The sequence below is a fragment of the Pan paniscus genome, chromosome 16 (assembly GCF_029289425.2).
Source record: "Pan paniscus chromosome 16, NHGRI_mPanPan1-v2.0_pri, whole genome shotgun sequence".
NCBI classification, from domain to species: domain Eukaryota; kingdom Metazoa; phylum Chordata; class Mammalia; order Primates; family Hominidae; genus Pan; species Pan paniscus.
Window position 1 is genome coordinate 55,637,092 of NC_073265.2, and position 22,335 is coordinate 55,659,426.

A 22,335-nucleotide genomic window follows, 5' to 3' on the forward strand; every position below is an offset into this window, starting at 1 on the left:
CTGAATCAAAGTGTGTGAATATTTCTGAAGAAGAAATTGTCTCCAGGAAAGCCTCTATAAATTATTCTCCTTCGGCCGGGCACGGTGGCTCACACCTGTAATCCCACCACTTTGGGAGGCCGAGGTGGGTGGATCACCTCAGGTCAGGAGTTCAAGAACAGCCTGCCCAACATGGCAAAACCTGTCTCTACTAAAAATACAAAAAATTAGCTGAGCATGGTAGCGGGTGCCTGTAATCCCAGCTACTTGGGAGGCTGAGGCAGGAGAACCGCTTGAACCTGGAAGGCAGAGGTGGCAGTGAGCCGAGATTGCACCACTGCACTCCACCTGGGCGATGAGTGAAACTCTGTCTCAAAAAAAAAATTATTCTTCTAGCAGATTATGTTTACATGATGAAAACCTATCACCATCACCACTTATTTAGCTCCTGTGTGTTAGGCACTATTCTTTCAAAATTTCATTTAATGCTCATAACTATTTAGTGCAGTAGTAGACAGTATAATTCTCATTTTATAGGTAAATTAACTGATGCTCAGAGAGGGTAAGTAATCAGCCAAGGGCAGAACTGGAATTAATCTCAGGTCTTTCTCTCTCAAGTTCATGCTTTTTTGTTTTGTTTGATTTTGAACCTAAGATATAGAGGTCTGAGTTAAATGTACTCCTCAATTCTTGATATGTTTTCATCACTGGTTGTCCTTGTATTTCTTCTGTGTTTTCCAGGCTGGTGTGCAAGATCATGGCTCACTGCAGCCTTGACTTCGGCTCAAGCGATCATCCCACCTCAGCCTCCAGAGTAGCTGGGACTGCAGGCGTGTGCCACTATGCCTGTCTAATATTCGTATTTTTTGTAGAGATGGGGTTTTGTCATATTGCCCAGGCTAGTGTTGAACTCCTGGGCTCAAGTCATCCACCTGCCTCAGCCTTCCAAAGTGCTGGGATTACGGGCGTGACAGGAGTGAGCCACCATACCTGGCCTGTATTTCTTGGATCTTCACATTTGTGATCTAGCTACACTGTGTACAAATGGGATGAACCAGTATTTGCCAATATTTGAACATTTTTGACCTACAAATAGAGCAACCTGATATGGTTCAACCAAATATGTATGTTACAGTGTTTATTATTATACATCACTGATTCATACACATATAGTTCAGTCTTATTCTTGTCTGTATGGTCAGCACTTATGTTAGGCCCTCAGGAAAAGTTGACAGAACCGATGGATCACTGCCGGTCTGAAAAGGAAATGAGGAAAACAAATTCTCCTACCTTGAACTATTCTGCAAACTTTAACCATTGGGGTAATTGTTTATCCGGGCTTCTTGGATCATGATAAGGGCTTAGGGTTTACTCAATGGAGGCCAACCCAGCATGCATAGAATCATAATATTTCAATATTAAAAAGAATGCTCCATTTTACACAGAGTGGAAGTGAGGCCTTGAAAATTTCAATTAATTGCTCAAAGTCCTAATAGTTTTTATTTGAACTAGTAAATATAAAATTATACCAGAATTCAGATAGACTGCCTTGATAATAGATTACTTTGAAAAGTTTCAATTTTTTTTTTTTTTTGAGATAGTCTCACTGTGTTGCACAGGCTGGAGAACAGTGGAGTGATCTTGGCTCACTGTAACCTCCACCTCCTGGGTTCAAGTGATTCTCCAGCTTCAGCCTCCCAAGTAGCTGGGACTACAGGCACCCGCCACCACATTCAGATAATTTTTGTATTTTTAGTAAAGACAGGGTTTCACCATGTTGGCCAGGCTGGTCTTGAACTCCTGACCTCAGGTGATCCTCCCACCTCAGCCTCCCAAAGTGCTGGGATTAAAGGTGTGAGCCACCACCGCACCCGGCCTTCAATTCACTTTTTAATGTTTATTATTTTACTCTGATACTAAAAATTATGCATGTTTAACATGAATAAGGACACACTTCTACACACACATGCATACATTTACATCTATGCCTCTATATTAAAAAGTATGGGGGAAAGAAATGGGGAGATGTAGGTCAAAGAATATAAAGCAGCAGATATGTAGGATGAAGAAGTCTAGAGATCTAATGTACAACATGAAGACCATAGTTAATAACATTGTATTTTATTTGCGTTTTTTGTTAAATAAGTAGATTTTAGCTGCTCTTGTCATACTTTACACAAGACTTTATGTGACAGTATAGATATGTTAATTCACTTCACTATAGTAACCATTTTACTATCTATATATATCCCATAACATCATGTTACAAACCTCGAATATACACAATAAAATTTATTTTTATTTATTTTATTTATTTATTTATTTTTGAGACGGAGTCTTGTTCTGTCGCCCAGGCTGGAGTGCAGTGGCGCGATCTCTGCTCACTGCAAGCTCCACCTCCCGGGTTCACGCCATTCTCCTGCCTCAGTCTCCTGAGTAGCTGGGACTACAGGCACCCACCACCACGCCCGGCTAATTTTTTGTATTTTTTAGTAGAGATGGGGTTTCACCGTGTTAGCCAGGATGGTCTCGATCTCCCGACCTCGTGATCTGCCCACCTCAGCCTCCCAAAGTGCTGGGATTACAGGCATGAGCCACCGCGCCCAGCCTATTTTATTTATTTTTGAGACAGAGTCTCGTTCTGTTGCCCAGGCTGGAGTGCAGTGGTGCGATCTCAGCTCACTGCAAACTCTGCCTCCCTGGTTCAGGCAATTATCCTGCCTCAGCCTCCTGAGTAGCTGGGATTACAGGTGCCCACCACCATGCCCGGCTAATTTTTGTAATTTAGTAGAGACAGGGTTTCACCATGTTGGTCAGGCTGATCTTGAACTCCTGACCTCAAGTGATCTTCCAGCTTCGGCCTCACAAAGTGCTGGGATTACAGGTGGTAGCCACCACTGCATCCACCCAAAATAATTTATTTTTTAAAAAACTATGAGTTCAGGCCGGGCGTGGTGGCTCACGCCTGTAAACCCAGCACTTTGGGAGGCCGAGGTGGGCGGATCACCTGAGGTCAGCAGTTTGAGACCAGCCTGGCCAACATGGTGAAATCCCGTCTCTACTAAAAATACAAAATTAGCCAGGCATGGTGGTGCATGCCTGTAATCCCAGCTACTTGGGAGGCTGAGGCAGGAGAATCACTTGAGCTTGGGAGGTGGAGGTTGCAATGAGCCAAGGTCGCGCCATTGCACTCAAGCCTGGGCAAAAAGAGCAAAACGCCACTCAAAAACAAAAACAAAACAAAACAAAACAGAAACACCCCAAAAAAAACCAAAACAAAACAGTGAGTTCACACTGATACCTCCAATTCCAATACAATAGTGTAAGGTATTCTCCCTTCCCATACTTCTAACTTCATTCTACCACAGTGAGAAAGCTGGCTCTGTCATGCTTAATATATTTAGTGACTTAATCAATCATCCTGAATGCAACTAACCTCTCATCTAAGCTTCTAGGCCTTCCCCACTTGGATGCCTTGTTCTCCCCTCTTGGGCCCTACGGCTAAGACTTTGTGTAGGGCTGCCTCCCAGGTGTTCAAGCCCTCTTCATTTTCTCAGGTTCCTCAGCCTCTTTACCTGCTAGGTCACCAACACCTGGCTGTGGATAACCAGGTGTAGATGTTTCCTTTGTTCTGTACACGTTTCCTTTGTTCTGTACACCTAATGTCTTTGACACTTAATATTTTAGGATGGGAAAGGGGAAGAGGAACACTGAATGTGCACTTTTGAATGGGTATTGTGCCTCTTATCTTATTAAGCTCTTTATTCACATCTTATTTCTTTAGTAATTCACAGAACTGGAATTTTTGGATTAAAGTTCTTTTCTTTTTTGAGACGGGGTCTCACTCTGTCGCCCAGGCTGGAGTGCAGTGGTGTGATCTTGGATCACTGCAACCTCTGCCTCCCGAGTTCAAGCAATTCTCTGCCTCAGCCCCCCAAGTAGTTGGGATTACAGGTGCCCGCCACCACGCCCAGCTAATTTTTTGTATTTTTAGTAGAGATGGGTTTCACCATCTTGGCCAGGCTGGTCTTGAACTCCTGACCTCGTGATCCACCCGTCTCGGCCTCCCAAAGTCTTGGAATTACAGGCGTGAGCCACCGCGCCGGGCCTGGATGAAAGTTTTTTTAAAGGGAGTCTTGCTCTGTAGCCCTGGCTGGTGTGCAGTGGTGTGATCATAGCTCACTGCAGCCTCAAACTCCTGGGCTCAAGTGATCCTCCAGCCTCAGCCTCCTCAGTAGCTTGGATGACAGCTGCACACAACCATGCCCAGCTAATAGAGACAGGGGTCTCACTATGTTGCCCAGGCTAGTCTCGAACTCCTGGGCTCAAGTGATCCTCTTGCCTGGGCCTCCCAAAATTGGGATTACAGGCGTTAGCCACCGCTCCTGGCCCGAAAGAGTGTTTTTAAGGCTTTAAAAAAATATTGCCAACATGGTGAAAACCCGTTTCTACAAAAATACAAAAAGGATCCGGGCATGACGGCGAGTGCCTGTAATCCCAGCTACTCAGGAGACTGAGGCAGGAGAATCGCTTGAACGTGGGAGGCAGAGGTGGTAGTGAGCGGAGATCGCGCCACTACACTCCAGGCTGGGCAACTGAGGGAGACACCGTCTTAAAAAAAAAAAGTTCCCAAGTCTAAAAAAAAAAAAAAAATCATCAATCTGCTCTCAAAAACTGTCGCAACAATTTACAATCTCATTAGCACTGAGTATCCATTTCCTTGCACCCTTCTCAGTAGTATTACCATTAAACAAACAAAATATATATGCGACAGTTTGTTGGGCTCAAAGGAGTCTCTCGACAAGTTTCCTATTCCCCACGCTGCCTCTCCTCTGGACACAGGAAGGGGTCCTTTTCCTTATTTATTTTGTTATTTCATTTCCGTCAACACGACTCGGCTTGGGGACAGGGGTCGGGGGCAGGCCGGTTACCGCAGAGGTGGAGACCGCGCGGCACCTGGCCTGGAGAGCTCACCACACAGCGACACAGACTTCTTCTCAGCTGGGTACACCTGCTTGCCTCGGGGCGACAGAGGGCGCCGTGGAGTCCGCGACGGACCCCGCCCCCAGGGCAGTGCGCCGCGCTCCCGTGACGTATTTCCGCGTCATCTGCCGCCGAGGCTTGCCCCCATTGGTTGTCTGCGAGGTAATAGGGGCGGAGCCGAGTGGGAGTGTGGAAAGCGCCGCATCCCGGGTGGGAGGCGAGGCTTCCCCTTCCCCGCCCCTCCCCCGGCCTCCAGTCCCTCCCAGGGCCGCTTCGCAGAGCGGCTAGGAGCACGGCGGCGGCGGCACTTTCCCCGGCAGGAGCTGGAGCTGGGCTCTGGTGCGCGCGCGGCTGTGCCGCCCGAGCCGGAGGGACTGGTTGGTTGAGAGAGAGAGAGGAAGGGAATCCCGGGCTGCCGAACCGCACGTTCAGCCCGCTCCGCTCCTGCAGGGCAGCCTTTCGGCTCTCTGCGCGCGAAGCCGAGTCCCGGGCGGGTGGGGCGGGGGTCCTCTGAGACCGCTACCGGCCCCTCGGCGCTGACGGGACCGCGCGGGGCGCACCCGCTGAAGGCAGCCCCGGGGCCCGCGGCCCGGACTTGGTCCTGCGCAGCGGGCGCGGGGCAGCGCAGCGGGAGGAAGCGAGAGGTGCTGCCCTCCCCCCGGAGTTGGAAGCGCGTTACCCGGGTCCAAAATGCCCAAGAAGAAGCCGACGCCCATCCAGCTGAACCCGGCCCCCGACGGCTCTGCAGTTAACGGGACCAGCTCTGCGGAGTAAGTATGGGGCGGGCGGTGAACCTCGGGGCCCGGCTGGGGAGGCCCGAGCCGGGGAGCAGGAGCGCGCGCCAGGCTCCGATCTGGTTTGTCACGTACGTCTGGGGCTGGCAGGGGGCGAGAAACTCCCGGCCGCCGAGGTATCGGTGACTAAGCACTGATTGTGCTCCTGACTCAGACCAGTTAGCGGATCCCGCGGGTCTCCATTCCTCTCTGTACCCCTTTTACCGACCGTTTTAGTGGTTCCTGGCCACTGTACAGTCTTCTCCCAAGAAAATAAAAGCTAGCACGTCTCCCCTGCCTCCTCCCAGTTCTGTTCTAAATGTGATCATCTGGGAGTCTGGCCTGTAACGGGGAGAGGAGGCTAATGTTTTGGAAAGAATTAAGATCGCATCTGTGCTTTTGAGACCAGCTCAGGGTATTAAGTGTGGAGCGTCATCCTCACCTTCATGCCTGACACCTGTGGGGCCTGAGTGCCTTGTTGCAGGCCAACTGCCTGGCCAGCGGGGGCGTGCTGGAAGTCCGTGTGGACTTCGTGGCTTTTCCTTGCTGACTTTGGAGGTTCCCGGTACTTGGCCTTCCTGGGAAATTGCTCAAGAAAGCGGCTTTCTTCTTCATCCTACTCTTCATTCATTGAACAAACCATTTTCTCACTAATGATTTCCTAGCTTTCCGTACTTCACCAGGAGCCCCTAAACTCCTGACCTGAGGCATGAACACCATGACCTAGAAACCACATGCTAGGTGCTCCATCTCTGCAGCTTCCAGCGTTGCTTACAAACGAGCACTTTATTTCATTAAATAATCATGAGTCTGTTTCCTGGGGGTTTCTGAGCTCCCACAACTCTCTTGGGTTCTAGGTAAGGGACAAGACTAAATGAGGGAAAGCTGCTTAGCTAGCTAGAGAAATAGGCAGAAAAGATTAGATTATTATTATTATGTTTTGTGCCTTTTTTTGGTTGTTTGCCCAACCTTCAGTAAGGATTGGGTTCTTAATCTTTTACCTGCACACTGCAGACTTTAGGAAGCTAATTGATGAAATCAGAGTAGGCTTGGACCTTCTGCTCTTTGGTGATTTCTGTAACCTCCCTTCCTTTCTCTAGATTTTTAGAAAATTTTATTTTTTAAACTTTTATACAGATGGGGTCTTGCTATATTGCTTAGGCTGGTCTTGAACTCCTGGACTCTAGCGATCCTCCCAAAGTTCTGGGATTACAGGCATGAGCCACTATGCCCAGCCAACTTTCTCTAGATTTTAATAACCCGGGGACCTGTTGGCTTGATGACTTGTTCCATCCCTGTAATGATCACAAGGTCGATGGTGGACCTGTGGTGTGTGTTCAGCTGTGTTTTTCAGACCTGCTCCCAACAGACTCTCTTCTTTAGTCCCCTCTCAATCCTGTGGGGTCTATTTTGCATAATACTGACTTGTATAGGTAGTTAGATTGCATTATTGCATTGCAAACATTTGTTCTTTTTTTTTTGAGTCGGAGTTTCACTCTTGTTGCCCAGGCTGGAGTGCAATGGTGCGATCTTGGCTAACTGCAGCCTCTGCCTCCCGGGTTCAAGCGACTCTCCTGCCTCAGCCTCCCGAGTAGCTGGGATTACAGGCATGCGCCACCATGCCCAGCTAATTTTGTATTTTTAGTAGAGATGGGGTTTCTCCAAGTTGTTCAGGCTGGTGGCAAACTCCCATCCTCAGGTGATCCGCCTGCCTCGGCCTCCGAAAATGCTGGGATTACAGGCATGAGCCACTGTGCCCAGCCCATTTGTTCAGTTTTAGTGTACAGTGAGTGTTTCACCCTCTTAAAATAGACTGAAAGTCATGACTGTTGTTAGGACAAGTTTTGACCACAGTGGATTCTGGCTGAATGTTGTGGCCTCATTATCCTTTCCTATTTGATTTGGAAGTGGATACTGAGTAGAATTACCTGTTATCATTCTGTTGTAATCGTGATACCACAACTGTATTCTCTCAAGGAGGAGGAATTTCATTAAAACAGTAAAAGCAGGATGAGAAGAAACTACCCCAGATTTGGTGGCAGAAAAATTTGGATGGTACTGGGAGAGTCTAAACAGTGGTTAAAAGGTAAGGGCTCTGGAGTCAGGCTAAGTTTGAAGCCTAGCTCTGTTGTGGTTTTTTTTTTTTTTTTTTTGACAGAGTCTCGCTCTGTTGCCCAGGCCAGAGTGCAGTGGTGCGATCTCGGCTCACCGCAACCTCCACCTCCTGGCTTCAAGCGATTCTCCTGCCTCAGCCTCCTGACTAGCTGAGACTACAGGCACGTGCCACCGTGCCTGGCTAATTTTTGTATTTTAATAGAGACAGGGTTTTACCATGTTGGTCAGGCTGGTCTCAAACTCCTGACCTCGTGATCCTCCCACCTCAGCCTCCTAAAGTGCTGGGATTACAGCCCGGCCTCTGTTGTGGTTTTGTGACCTGGTTCAAGTCTTTTAGTCTAAGGCTTAGGTTTAGTTTTTTTCATCTGCAAAAATGGGGCTAATGATAGAACCTACTTAGCATAGTTGTGAAGATTAAATGAGGTAGTACATAGTAAACTTCCAAAGCTGTTGGCTGCTGGTGCCTTTGTTACTGCTTAAGTGTTGGACTGAAGGAAACTGGAAGGTGATTTTCATTCATGGTGGTAGATTATGTGTTAAGGTGCCTTTGCTTCTGGACAATCAACTCTCCCTAGTTTGGTTTTTTGTACCATCTGCATCTACCTCTATGACTCATTGCTGTGTTACAATAGGAGGCATCTTTGTGTAGGCTGCCCAAGACAAACAGGGACTGTTTCCCTGTGTTTCGTAGCACTAATGAGAGAGAAAGCTGTACACATCTTCATCTTTCACTTCTGAGAGTGTTCCTCAAGCAAAATGTTCCCTATCTTGGGCTACCAGCAGAAAGAATTCTGTTGCTTTCATGATTTCTGTGATTAGACCAGGGCACAATTTTGAACGTTATCAGACAATGTGAACTAAAGAGGAAGAAAATCCATTTTGACAGTAAAGAACTCTTGGTACCAAATTGGCAAGGTTGCTTTTCCCTTGGCACCTGTGCTTACCTCTAACATAGCCCTTACCCAGTTCAGAGATGGAGTTGGGTAATACGGGACCTGAAGTTGATGCAAGTTGTAGGGGTACCCAAAGAAAAATCATGCAAAAATAGCTTTCTTTTGTGTATTTTGCAGAAAGATGTGAGCATATTACTAGGGTCTTAAGTGTTAGAATGAGATAATATTGTTCCTCTGTTTAAAATGTTCTTCTGGTTCTATTGCAGTTACACAAAATCCAAACTCCTTATATTGGACTATGAGACTGAGTGATCTGCCTGTTGTCCCCACCACCCCCTCCCACCAATCTCTTTAACCACATTTCCTGCCACTCCTTTCTTCCACCACACTAGTCCTCTTTCACTTCCTCTATGGGATGGTCTATACGCACTGCAGGCCTCTGTACATGCTGTTCCCTTTGCCTGGAATGAATCACTCCTCCTTCCCTAGGTAGGCAGGAAGCAGTCTTCACCTATTTGCCTAAATGTCACTTCCTCTGAGATGTTTATAAGCATCTCAGAGGAATGTGGTCCCTCTTTGTCATGTCACCTGAGCTGCTGCTTTTTTTTTTTTTTTTTTTTTGGTATGGGGGTCTTGGTATGTTGCCCAGGCTGGTTCTTGAACTCCTGGACTCCAGTGATTCTCCCACCTCAGCCTCTTGAGTAGCTGGGACTATAGGTGGGTACTACTGTGCCTGGCGCTCACCTGAGCTTTTAATAAGACTTAATCATTGTAATTTTTCATTGGGGTGTTCTTAATATTTATCTCTCCTGTACACTATAAACTTTAAGCACAGCACTGCCTTTTTGTTTTTTGAGACGGAGTCTCGCTCTGTCGCCCAGGCTGGAGTGCAGTGGCACAACCTCGGCTCACTGCAAGCTCTGCCTCCCAGGTTCATGCCATTCTCCTGCCTCAGCCTCCCAAGTAGCTGGGACTACAGGCGCCCACCACCGCGTCCAGCTAATTTTTTGTATTTTTAGTAGAGATGGGGTTTCACCATGTTAGCCAGGATGGTCTCGATCTCCTGACCTCGTGATCCTCCCGCTGGGATTACAGGCGTGAGCCACTGCGCCCAGCCTGCACTGCCTTTTTTTGACTCACCACTCTGTAAGTACACCCAAAATAGTTCTGGCACATAATAGGTCCATTGATGTTTGTTGAATCAGTGAGTGAATGAAATTTCTAATATTTGCACAACGGGTTTAATAAAACTTTTTATGTCTTTTCCTTTTCTTTTCCCCTTTATGCTCATTCCTTTTTTCCCCATTTCCTTTTGTTTTAGTCACCCACTCAACCATTCTAAGATATTTGTATGGTTTTATAATTCCACCTGTTAGTCTGGTTATGTGTATACCCTTGGGAAGTAGAAGGATGGTTTTGTATGTATCTGCTTAGGATTCTAAAATGTTATTGTGCTACAAATCTGCATTTCATAGACAGGATAGAATAGGTTATGTTGAGGTAACAACCACAAAATCTCAGTAATTTAACACACTTTCAGGTCAGTGGGAGGCTCTGTAGATTGGAGTCCTTTAGGGATCCAGGCTGATCGAGGCATCGTCTATGAAGTATACCTACATGAGTAGGGAATCTTGTGAAGAGCCACATTCAGGCTCTTAAAGTTTTGCCTAGAAGTGAGCCTTGTCATTTTCGCTGCCATTTCTTTGGCCAGAGCAAATCATGTGGCCATGTTGACCTTCAAGGAGGGCAGTGACCTTTTTGGAAGGGGGAGAACCACGAGTATTTGTGTTTTTTTGGTTTGTTTTTTGTTTTTTTTTAAGAAAGGGTTTCGCTCCCACTGCCCAGGCTGGAGTATAATGGTGTGTGCCACCACGCCCTGCTAAGTTTTGATTGTTTTATAGAGATGGGATTTCACCATGTTGCTCAGGCTGGTCTTGAACTCTTGGGCTCAAGCGATCTGCCCACCTCATCCTCCCAAAGTGCTGAAATTATAGGTATGAGCCACTGTGCTGGTGCACCAGGAGTATTTGAACAGAAGCAATGACCATCTCTAAATTTTATATCAGTTTCTTCTTTGTTTTCTTTTCTTTTTTTCTTTTTTTTTTTTTGAGATGGAGTTTTGCTCTTGTTGCCCAGGCTGGAGTGCAATGGCATGATCTCGGCTCACCGCAACCTCCGTCCCCTAGGTTCAAGCTATTCTCCTGCCTCAGCCTCCTGAGTAGCTGGGATTACAGGCATGTGCCACCGTGCCTGGCTAATTTTGTATTTTTAGTAGAGACAGGGTTTCACCATGTTGGTCAGGCTGGTCTCGAACTCCTGACCTCAGATGATCCGCCTGCCTCAGCCTCCCAAAGTGTTGGGATTACAGGCGTGAGCCACCGCGCCTGGCCTTAGTTTCTTTTTTTAACCAATTTTGTTTTGAGCTCTATTCATGATGCTATACAATATGTATCTAGTTCATTATTTCTCTTGGTTGTAGGGCAGTCATGTTTGCCTGCCACATTTTACTTATTTATTTCTCTAGAATTAGACATCTTTGTTGTTTCCCAACCCCTTGCTGCCTCAAACAGTCATGACCATGCCCATCCTTGCACATCCTTGTCTCCTTTGGATGTTGTGAGAGAGTTTCCTGTGGAATGTACTCAGAAGTGGAATTGCTGGGTCTTAGGGTACATTGCCTCTCCTTCCAGGATAAGGCATGTTATCTCTCTCTCTCTCTCTTTTTTTTTTTTTTTTGAGACCGAGTCTCACTCTGTTGCCCAGGCTGGAGTGCAGTGTTGCAATCCTGGCTCACTGCAACCCCTCCCCACAAGGTTCAAGCGATTCTCCTGCCTTAGCCTCCTGAGTAGCTGGGATTACAGGTGCCTGACACCATGCCCAGCTAATTTTTATATTTTTAGTAGAGGCAGGGTTTCATTATATTGCTCAGGCTGGTCTCCAAGTCCTGACCTTGTGATCTGCCCTCCTTGGCCTCCCAAAGTGCTGGGATTACAGGTGTGAACCACCACACCGGCTATTAATCTCTTTCTTTAAAACAATACCGTTAATCCATTTGCAGTAGTGAGGCAGGGTACCTCTCAAGATCTCACTTTTTCTTTGACCTTGGGCAAGTCCTTTCTACTTTCTGACTCTTGGTTTCCTTATCTGTAAAGTGGAGGTGATAATTGTTTACAAAATCTTTACCATGGTGGCCTACAAGGCCCTACATGACCAGGTCCTTAGTTTTCTTCCAGTGTCCTCTTCACTCATGCACTCTAGCCACACTGTCCTTTGTGCTGTTGGGTTGTAGGTTGGGCACATTCTTATCTTAGAATCTTTGCATTTGCCATTCCTGCTGCCTGGAAAGTTTGTCTCTCAAATACCGTATGACTTGCTTCCTCACTTCCTTCACCCCTCTGTTGAAATGTCTCTTCACAGAGGCCATCTTCGATCACTCTAATACAGAACTCCCTGTCATTTTCTACCCTTTGATTTTGCCTTACTTTTCTTTGTAGCCCTGATCACTAACTGATGTTGCATCGTATATAAGTATTTATCTTCTTCTGCCACCCCAAGTGTAAGCTTCATGATGGTTGGGGCTTTGCCTTGTTCATTGCTCAGTGTGTAGAACAGATTCTGGCACATAGAAAATACTCAGTAGATACCTGTTGATTAAATGATTGACTAGATCCTACCTCAGAGGAATACCTTTGAAGATGTATAAAATTTCTTTGAAGGCTATAAGGTGCCGAATAACCTTAGGAGGGTTCACTGCTTGGCCTTAGTAGCGTTCATGATTTTGGATTTTGAATTGTTTCTATGTAACCCTGAAACACTCAGACTTACTTATTGCATTCAGGGTGTAGTTCATAGCATCAGCAGTTCTGCCAGGTTTGTAAGGAACACACATCTGTTGGAGTGTGAAGGCCCTGGAGGAAGAAAGGTTGAGACAGGTTGATGTGCTTTTTTTTGTCTCTTATGGCTCTTTCTGAGATGTGTAGCATGATAACCAGGAACTTTTTTTTTTTTTTTTGAGAGACAGGGTCTTGCTCAGACACTCAGGCTGGAGTGCATTGGTGCTTACTATAACCTTGAACTCCTGGGTTCAGGGAATCCTCCTGCTTCAGCCTCCTAAGTAGCTAGTACTACCGGCATGTACCACCATGCCTGGCTAATTTTAAAATTTAGAGATAGGGTCTTGCTATATTGCCCAGGCTGGACTCAAACTCCTTGCCTCATGCAATCCTCCCTCCTTGGCCTCCCAAAAGTGCTGGGTTTACAGGCATGAGCCACCATGTCTGGCCTGATAAGTAGGAGCTTTTGAAGTGGTTTCACACTGATTTTGTAGTTTTGAACTTGGATGCTTCTTTTGGGTAGTTGATGCAGTAACTAATACTGGTGCTGTCTTTCAGAACAGCTTCATGTGAAAAAGGCCTGCTTAAGCCTGTGTCTTTGGGAAGAACATCTCTGCTGCTGTTACAGCAGATACAGTAATAGCAAAGAAAGTCTTAAAGATGATTTAGCCCATGGCAAGGAAATATATGGGACTCTTGTTTGAATATAAACACTCACAGAATTCCAGTTTCACTTATTTATGCACCTTTCAAAGAAAGGAAGAAGATACTGTGGTAGAGTACAGTAGTCCTCCCTTATCTGAGTGGCATATGTTCCAAGACCCCTAGTGGATGCCTGAAACCACAGTTATCAATAGTACCAAACCCTGCATATACTGTGTTTTTTCCTATGCAGTATATGCCTATGATGAAGTTTAATTTATAAATTAGGCATAGTAAGAGATTAACAATAATAACCAATAAAAAAGAATTATAACAATATATTGTAATGACAGTTACATGAATGTGGTTACTGTACTTACTGTGGGTAACTGGAATTGTCAAAGCAAAACTACATTTAAGTGGGTACTCCTATAGCTGTTGGCCCTGCCTTGCCTATCTAGCTTAATTTTCCTCTGTTTTTCGGTTCACCTGCTGTGGTCCACTTACCACTTTCTTTACTCTCCTCACTGTGCCGCCAGCATACTGTTTCTTACCTTCTTACATCTGTCTGGTCTTGCTGACATGGTTTTTTTTTTTGTCTGAAATGCCCTCCTCCACTTTCTTGCATGATTTTTTTTTTTTTTTTTTTTTTTTTTGAGATGGAGTCTCACTCTGTCGCCCAGGCTGGAGTGTGCAGTCACATGATCTTGGCCTCACTGCAACCTCTGCCCACTGGGCTCAAGTGAGTATCGTGCCTCAGCCTCCCGAGTAGCTGGGATTACAGGCACACACCACCACGCCGGGCTAATTTTTGTACTTTTAGTAGAGACGGCGTCTCACCATGTTGCCCAGCCTGGTCTCGAACCCCTGACCTCAGGTGATCCACTGCCTCAGCCTCCCAAACTGCTGGGATTACAGGCGCCTGGCCCTCTTGCATGTTTTTATTTTTGTTTTATACTTGCCACTACACTTTAGCTTCTGTGAAAACAGGGACTGTGATTGTCTTGTGTACTGGTATTTCTCCACCGTCTGCTGTGGTGCCTAGAATAAAATAAATGGTACCCATCTTTTTTGTTTTGTTTTGTTTTTGGAGATGAGTCTCACTCTGTCCCCAGGCTGGAGTGCAGTGGCGCGGTCTCGCCTCAGTGCAACCTATGCCTCCCGGGTTCAAGCGATTCTCCTGCCTCAGCCTCCCAAGTAGCTGGGCTGCAGGTATGCGCCACCACATCTGGCTAATTTTTGTATTTTTAGTACAAAATTTAAAAATGATGGCCTTGATGTCGTGATCTGCCCTCCTCGGCCTCCCAAAGTGCTGGGATTACAGGTGTGAGTCACCGTGCCCGGCCCTTTTGTTTTTTTGAGATGGAGTTTCACTCTTGTCATCCAGGCTGGAGTGCAGTGGCATGATCTTGGCTCACGACCACCTCCGCCTCCCGCATTTTCCTGCCTCGGCCTCCCAAGTAGCTATGATAACAGGCACACACCACCATGCCTGGCTAATTTTTTATTTTTAGTAGAGACAGGATTTCACCATGTTGGTCAGGCTGGTCTCGAACTCCTGACCTCAGGTGATATGCCTGCCTCAGCCCCACAAAGTGCTGGGATTACAGGCGTGAGACACCGTATCTGCCCCGGATAGTACTGATCTTTCAAGATCTTACATAAAGCTTATCTCCAATGTGTGTAGTCTTTTCTGAGCAACTCTGTGCCATGCTCAGTTACATCACTCCCTACTTAGTTATAATAGTTCTTTTTTTCTTTTTTTGAGACAGAGTTTTGCTCTTGTTGCCCAAGCTGGAGTGCAATGGCGTGATCTCGGCTCACTGCAACCTCTGCCTCCTGGGTTCAAGCGATTCTCCTGCCTCAGCCTCCCAAGTAGCTATGATTATAGGCGCACACCACCACTCCCAGCTAATTTTTGTATTTTTAGTAGAGGCAGGGTTTCACCATGTTGGCCAGGCTGGTCTTGAACTCCTGACCTCAGTTGATCTGCCCACCTCGGCCTCCCAAAGTGCTGGGATTACAGGCATGAGCTACCATGCCTGGCCTGTAACACTTCTTTTTTTTTTTTTTTTTTGAGATGGAGTCTTGCTCTGTCGCCCAGGCTGGAGTGCAGTGGCACAATCTCGGCTCACTGCAAGCTCCGCCTCCTGGGTTCACGCCATTCTCCTGCCTCAGCTTCCTGAGTAGCTGGGACTACAGGCGCCTGCCACCACGCCCGGCTAATTTTTTGTATTTTTAGTAGAGACAGGGTTTCACCGTGTTAGCCAGGATGGTCTCGATCTCCTGATCTCGTGATCCGCCTGCCTCGGCCCCCCAAAGTGCTGGGATTACAGGCGTGAGCCACGGCGCCCGGCCTGTAACACTTCTTAATGGTGTGACCTCGGTCATATCACTTAACCTCACTGAGCATAGTTTTCCTCATTAGTAGAGTAAGGCTGGTAATAAGAAACTCATGAGGGAAGTAGGGTGGGAGAGCATCATCCAAAATAACATACACGGAAGCACTTTATGGGGAGGCAAGAGTGGGAAAAGAAAAAAGCACTTTATGATCACTGGAATGCTATGCAAATGGGATGTGTTAATGATGCCAGCTTTTGATTTCTTCCTTCTTAGAAGGCTGAATGGTTCCTTTTGTTCTTAATAGCAAATTGTAAATGTTGATAGATCATGTTGATTTAGATATTTCATATGCTGCTTGTCCTTCAAATCTAGCCCAAACCTACATCTAATCAAGCCTTTAGACCTAACTTCCTGTTTATAGCAAATACGGGGATAGAGGAATGAGTTAATGGCACCAAGGGGAAACAATCAGACAAACCTAGGATGTGGAACATTCTCTAAGACAACTGACCTAGTCTCTTAAAAAGTCAGTATAGGCCATTTGCGGTGGCTCACGCCTGTAATCCCAGCACTTTGGGAGGCCGAGGCGTGCAGATCACGAGCTCAGGAGTTCGAGACCAGCCTGGCCAACATAGTGAAACCCCATCTCTACTAAAAATACAAAAATTAGCCAGGTGTGGTGGCACGTGCCTGTAGTCCTAGCTACTTGGGAGGCTGAGGTGGGAGAATTGCTTAAATCCAGGAGGCGGAGGTTGCAGTGAGCCAAGAGCATGCCATGGCACTCCAGCCTGGGTGACAGAGTGAGATTCCATCTAAAAAAAAAAAAGTCAGTATAAGGGTGGGCATGGTGGCACACACCTGTAATCCCAGCACTTGGGCACTTGGGGAGACCTGCCAAGTCAGGAGGATTGCTTGAGCCCAAGAGCTAGAGACCAGCCTGGGCAACATGGTGAGACCTTGTCTCTACAAAAATACAAAAATTAGCCAGATGTGGTGGTGCGTGCGTGTAGTCCCAGCTATTTGGGAGGCTGAGGCGGGAGGATTGCTTGAGCCCAGGTGGTGAGATTGCAGTGAGCGGTAATCGTGCCACTGCACTCTAGCCTGGGTGAGACAGTGGGACCCTGTCTCCAAAGAAAAGGTGATATCAAGGGAAAAAAGGGAGAGTGGTGCTGTTCTAGGATAGGAGACTAAGGAGACATACAGATCAAATGTACTGCATGGGTTGGGCACGGTGGCTCATGCCTGTAATCTCAGCCCTTTCGGAGGCTGGGGCAGGAGGATCACTTGAGCTTGGGAGGTCCAAGCTGCAGTTAGCTATGATTGTACCACTGCACACCAGCCTGGGTGACAGAGTGAGACCCTGTCTCAAAAACAAAACAGAAAAACAAATGTACTGCATGAATCCCAATTGTGTACTGGATCAAAAAATAGTTATAAAATGCATTGTTGAGACAGGTGGGGAAATGTGAGTAGAGTATTGCTAATTTTTTTTTTTTTTTTTTTTTTGAGACAGTCTCACTCTTGTCGTCCAGGCTGGAGTTTAGTTAGAGTTTCTCTTTTATTCTTTCAATTTTTCTGTATGTTTGAAAAAAATTTGTAATACATTTAAAAAGTACCCCAAAAGCAAAACTCATTCCAAGTCTTATGTACTTTAATGTCAACTAATATTTGCTCTTTCCCATCCCTAGATTCCTTTGTGCTGCTTGTCTACATTGTATGATAAACATCACATTAAATGCAATCTCTCCCCTCCCACCCCCCCTTTTTTTTTTTGAGATAGGATCTCGCTTGCTGTGTTGCCCAGGCTGCAGCGCAGTGGTGTGATCATGGCTCACTGCAGCCTCACCCTCTGGGCTCAAGTGATCCCTCCCCAGAGCCTCCGCTTCCCAGTACCTGGGACTATAGGCACGTGCCAATACACCCAGCTATTTTTTTTCACTCTCGCCCAGGCTGGAGTGCAGTGGCACGATCTCATGTCACTGCAACCTCCACCTCCCGGGTTCAAGTGATCCTCCTGCCTCAGCCTCCTGAGTAGCTGGGACTACAGGCATGTGCCATCGTGCCCGGGTAATTTTTGTATTTTTAGTAGAGATGGGGTTTCACCTTGTTGGCCAGGCTGGTCTGGAACTCTTGACCTCGTGATCCGCCCACCTCAGCCTCCCAAAGTGCTGGGATTGCAGGTGTAAGCCACCATGCCTGGCTATCGCCCAGCTGTTTTTGTATTTAATTTTAGATTCAGGGGGTATATGTGCAGGTTTGAGCATGATGCTGAGGTTTTGGCTTCTTGCATAAGTACTTTATTATATTACTATATAATTTTTATTCACTAAATCTACTTTATGAATCTTTTATTAGGAAACATACTTTTTTTGTGTACAATGTACAATTGAATGTACAGCATTGCTGATTCGATATATCATTATTGGTAGATTTGAGAACACCAAAATACGTTTAAACAAACAAACTAGCAAAAAAAAACCTTTTCTGCTGGCTTTTCTTTTCTTTTTTTTTTAAGACAGGTTCTCACTCTGTTGCCCAGGCTGGTCTCAAACTCTTTGGCTCAAGCGATCCACCTGGCTCAACCTCCCAAAGTGCTGGGATTACAGGTGTAAGCCACTGTGCCCAGACACTTTCTCTTTTTTTCTTAACTCCCTCTTTTTTTCTTAACTCCCTCTTTGGAACTTTTTGCTAGCATTTCTCTGTGTGGATATTCCACCACATCCCCCTGAAGTATGAGTCAAGCAGTGGTGAATCTTTCTGACACATTGAGAAAGCAAATCCAGAGAACACAGAGACTAGGAACAAAATGAGGCAAACCTGAGAAGAAAGCTTAGGGTTCCAGCTTTGTTTCTGTTGTTCACTTCCAGAAACTGCCAATTTTGAAAAATCGTCCTGGTCTCTTGCTGCAACTTGATTGTGTTTTTACTTCATGTCCTGTGCCCTTGTTGCTCAGAATCCCAAGAGAGCTGTTTAGAGGCTCAGTTACATGTTTGCTAAGTTTTCGTCTTCTTCTCCCAAGATGAATAGTGTTTTGTTTTGAAATAGCAGGTGTTTTCTGAATCCCATGAAGGGCCAAAAGCTAAAAGTGCTGATCCTGACTCTGATTTCGCTGCGTAACTCCCAGGGGCATCCTGCTCTGATGTCAGGAAGGGAGTCAGGTTAAGAAGAGGTTACCTGGAGGTTGAAGAGAAAATGGACAAGGTAGAAAGACCTTGAGCCCCTCCCTTTGAATAGTTGCCTGCTTAAGGACAATGCTTTAAAATTTTTGAATGTATGAATACCTTCTAAAGAAAAAACCTATAGACATCACATTCTCCAGTTTAACTTTGTTTATTCCATTATATACGTTTTTGGATAGTCGAGATCAGTTGATTTTTTCCTGATTTTTACACATGGACATAATCCTCATCCTTGTCATTTTTATTGGCTGAAGAGTAGAGTTTGATAGGATCTGGCTAAGCAAATGACACTTTGTTGATTATTAGGTGGCTTCCAGATTCTTATTATTTAATGATAGGCTTGTAAATGTTTTTGAGTCCATTTATTTTGTTTTGCTTTTAGATGAATTCATCTACCAAATCAGAGGCAATGGACCATGCTACCGCTGTTGTTACATATTAACAGAATATGTTCCAAAAAAAGATTGAACCAATTTACAATGTATATTTCAACTGTTTCCTCAAGCCTCAGAACTTTTTTTTTTCAGTTTAGTGGTTTTTGATAGTTTAATAGGCAGTTTAAGGGCTCCTTTAAAGGTCAACTTGCTTCCCTTTAATTGTTGTATTTTTGAATTGCATCAATTCAGTTTAAACTCATATTTATTGAATGCTTACTGAATGTAAATCACTATTCTGGGAGCTGCAGGTAGGTGACTCAAGATGAGTAACATTATCTCAGCCTTCAAGGATCTTAAAATCTAATATGAGAGTGTAGGGGGAGATTTTAGGAGCACAAGAAGGAGGAAACAATGGCTGCAGAGTAAGAAAAGTGCCACAGAAAAGCTACAAAGCAAGCACTGTTGGAGCTTGGCCTGAGGAGGGAGTGTGCGCATCCAGGAGGGGAGATGAAGAGAGCCTTCATGGAGGAGATGACAGTTGAACTGGGTCTTGAAGGATGGCTAGGATTCCATGGGAATGGGGGGGCGTGGCAGGAAGAGAGCACGGGATGAGCAACTTCACACAAGTGGGAAAGCCTGGGATGTGTAGAGAAGCCAGCAAGTAGTTGAGTGTGACGGGTGCGTCGGTTCGGGTCGAAGGAAATGAAGCTGGAGAGGTAGGCTGAGGTGGTTTTGTGGTTCCAGGCTGAACATTTTGAAAAATCACATGCAAATTTTTCTTCCTTTCTGATCATTTTAAAGTATTTCTGAGTAGTTTTTATATGCTTTGTATTTTGAAGTTTTATAAATGATGTGGTTACTACATTGTTCCATTGTGTGTAATGTATTAAGAAAAAATACTTCATTTTTAAATATTCAAAAGCGTGTTTTTTGACTGGGCATTATGTATAGCATACTTTTCATTAGCAGTTTAACATCTGTCATCTCTCCACAACTAGCAGGAATATGTGGCTTCATTTTCTTCTAACCTTTTTTTCCCCCTTTTGTGATTAACTATTTTTCCCATGTGGAATTAATATGCTTGGTATGAGGTGTATGTCTAAGTTAATTTTTCTCCACAGTGAAGTCTAGTATCTTACTGGAGTTTACTAAACATGATGCATTTATCCATCTGTTGTATTTTCAGGTTTACCTTGGTCTTTATGATATTTTTATCTACTAAAACTTTTAACCCACTCTTACGTAGTTTTGAGAGTCATATATATTTTTTAATTTGGTGGGGTTAAGGAAAACTTCAGCAATTTTCGTGGGGTATCTTTCCATTTGTTCATGTGTTCCTCTTTCTCATTTTAGGGTATTATAGTTTCTTCTCAATAATTCTCTTGCGTCCTGAGTTAATATTTCAAATACGTAACATTTTGATGCTGTTGTTATTGAACATTTTTAAGTTTGTATTTTCCATCTCGACTATGGTTTGTTTTGTATGAACTGGTTATATCCAGCAGCTTTGTTAAATCCACTTACTCTATCTAGTAACGTTTTTTGATTGAATATATATGCATTTGTAGATTTACTAGTGTCATCTGCAAAACAACTTTTTCTTTTCAATGTGATAGATATTTTATAGCTGTCTCATCTTGTGTTGCTCTCAGTAGCAGTTCTTGTGTCTCAGGGAACACTATTAAGTGTAACGAGGTTTCTCAAGGACCTCCTGGGCCAGGGACTTTTCTGTTCTTTCCAAGGAGCTGTGAAAAAAGGAAGCAGCTGCCCAGATTTATAGAAGCAGAGCTTATTAGGGCTGGATGGGACCTAACAGGTTCTCTAGACCTGGGCCTTCATTTGAGAGATGAGGAAACCAGACCTAGAGAGGTGTGAATTTGCCAGAGTTCACACTGCTGCAGTGGAAGGAGGTGGTTGAGCTTTTACTCTTATTTTTTTTTATGGTACATATTACATACAGTACATGTTTTCATTTGGGAAAGTTACTTGGTTTGACAGTTTTCCAAGTTTACCCAACATTAAATTTTGGTAACTATGCAATATCCTTAAAAAAATTATTTTCAAGTAATTATCTGAAGCTCTAGAAAAGGTTACCCCTCTATATCCTCACTCTCCTAGGTGGTTGAGGGAAAAGAGAATAAAGAAAAGTTGTGGGGTTGGGGCTGGGACAGGGAGGAAAGGGTATTTTAGTCCTTGATCCTTAGTAGGAGGGCCTATTTTTAAGCTTCATAATGTCAGTTTTAAAAGCAGTGGTTTTCAAAATAACCGCAGACGAAAGTCCCCTTGAAATGGATGCCTTTCTGGAATTGACCTATTTTGAGTTTAGCTGTTACCAGAAGGGTTCAGAATCTCGAATGCTCTTAAATGCATTTACTTTTCAGACAAAGTGGAAATTGAGTGCATAATCCACATGGGTTCCAGATTCAGGTTAAATTTAGAAATTTGGGGAGTTGAGAGAAGACATGAAATGAGTCAATCATTGTTGTTTTACAGGTTTGTCTGAATCCAGGTTAATTATGTTTCCTTCTTTATTGAATTATAATTTGTATATCCAGGTTAGTTTTACAAATTAGATGAGACCCTCAGTCCATTTGAGAGTAGACTCAGAGTCAGAATTATTTGCCCCCTTTGCTGCTTTCATACCACCCTTTAGTAAACAGTCCTCAAGAATGTCCTTATGTCGGGGAGGGCAGACCTCAGAAGTTAGCAAGAATTCCAAGCTCACTGTAAACCTTTTGTTTAATGGTTTACTCAAATCCAGATAGAAATTCTACCAAAATGCCAGCCTGTATTTCAGCTCCTCTTTCTTGGAGTCTTTAGGATGGTGGGAAAACAGGCAGAAGAGAGCTGTTTAACATTCCAATAATTATTAATAATAGAAAATGTATCCTGCTAATCAGGCACTCATTTGCATCCACTGATAAAACTAGGTCATTGGAGCCAAGGAAAGGTACCGTTCACTAAAGGAAAGACCAGTAGATAGTCAGGCATGGTGGCGTGTGCCTGTAGTCCCAGCCACTCGGGGGCTGAGGCAGGAGAATCACTTGAACCAGGGAGGTGGTGGTTGCAGTGAGCGGAGATCGCGCCACTGCACTCCAGCCTGGGTAACAGAGTGAGTGAGACTCTGTCTCAGAAAAAAACAAAACAAACAAAAAACAGTGGAATATTGGGCTAAGCTCTTAACACATTATATTTAGAGATTGCAACACTTCAATATT

The 22,335-nt window shown here is 44.9% G+C and overlaps 2 protein-coding genes across 3 annotated transcripts in view; one reads left to right on the plus strand and one right to left on the minus strand.

The window, feature by feature from the left end:
* Positions 1 to 5,054, minus strand: part of TIPIN (TIMELESS interacting protein) — a 47,125-nt gene extending 42,071 nt beyond the window's left edge. Inside the window, exon 1 of one of the 2 annotated variants that reach the window (XM_057299839.2) lies at positions 4,954 to 5,054. The gene's annotated coding sequence lies outside the window, so the exon portion shown is untranslated. The remainder of the gene's footprint in view (positions 1 to 4,953) is intronic. The other variant, XM_055098213.2, reaches the window with a different exon arrangement.
* Positions 5,055 to 5,134: 80 nt separating this feature from the next.
* The window catches only part of MAP2K1 (mitogen-activated protein kinase kinase 1), a 101,788-nt gene continuing 84,587 nt past the window's right edge, over positions 5,135 to 22,335 (plus strand). The window contains exon 1 of the mRNA XM_003827992.6: positions 5,135 to 5,732. Coding sequence (XP_003828040.1) covers positions 5,653 to 5,732 — 80 coding nt within the window. The 5' untranslated portion in view covers positions 5,135 to 5,652. The remainder of the gene's footprint in view (positions 5,733 to 22,335) is intronic.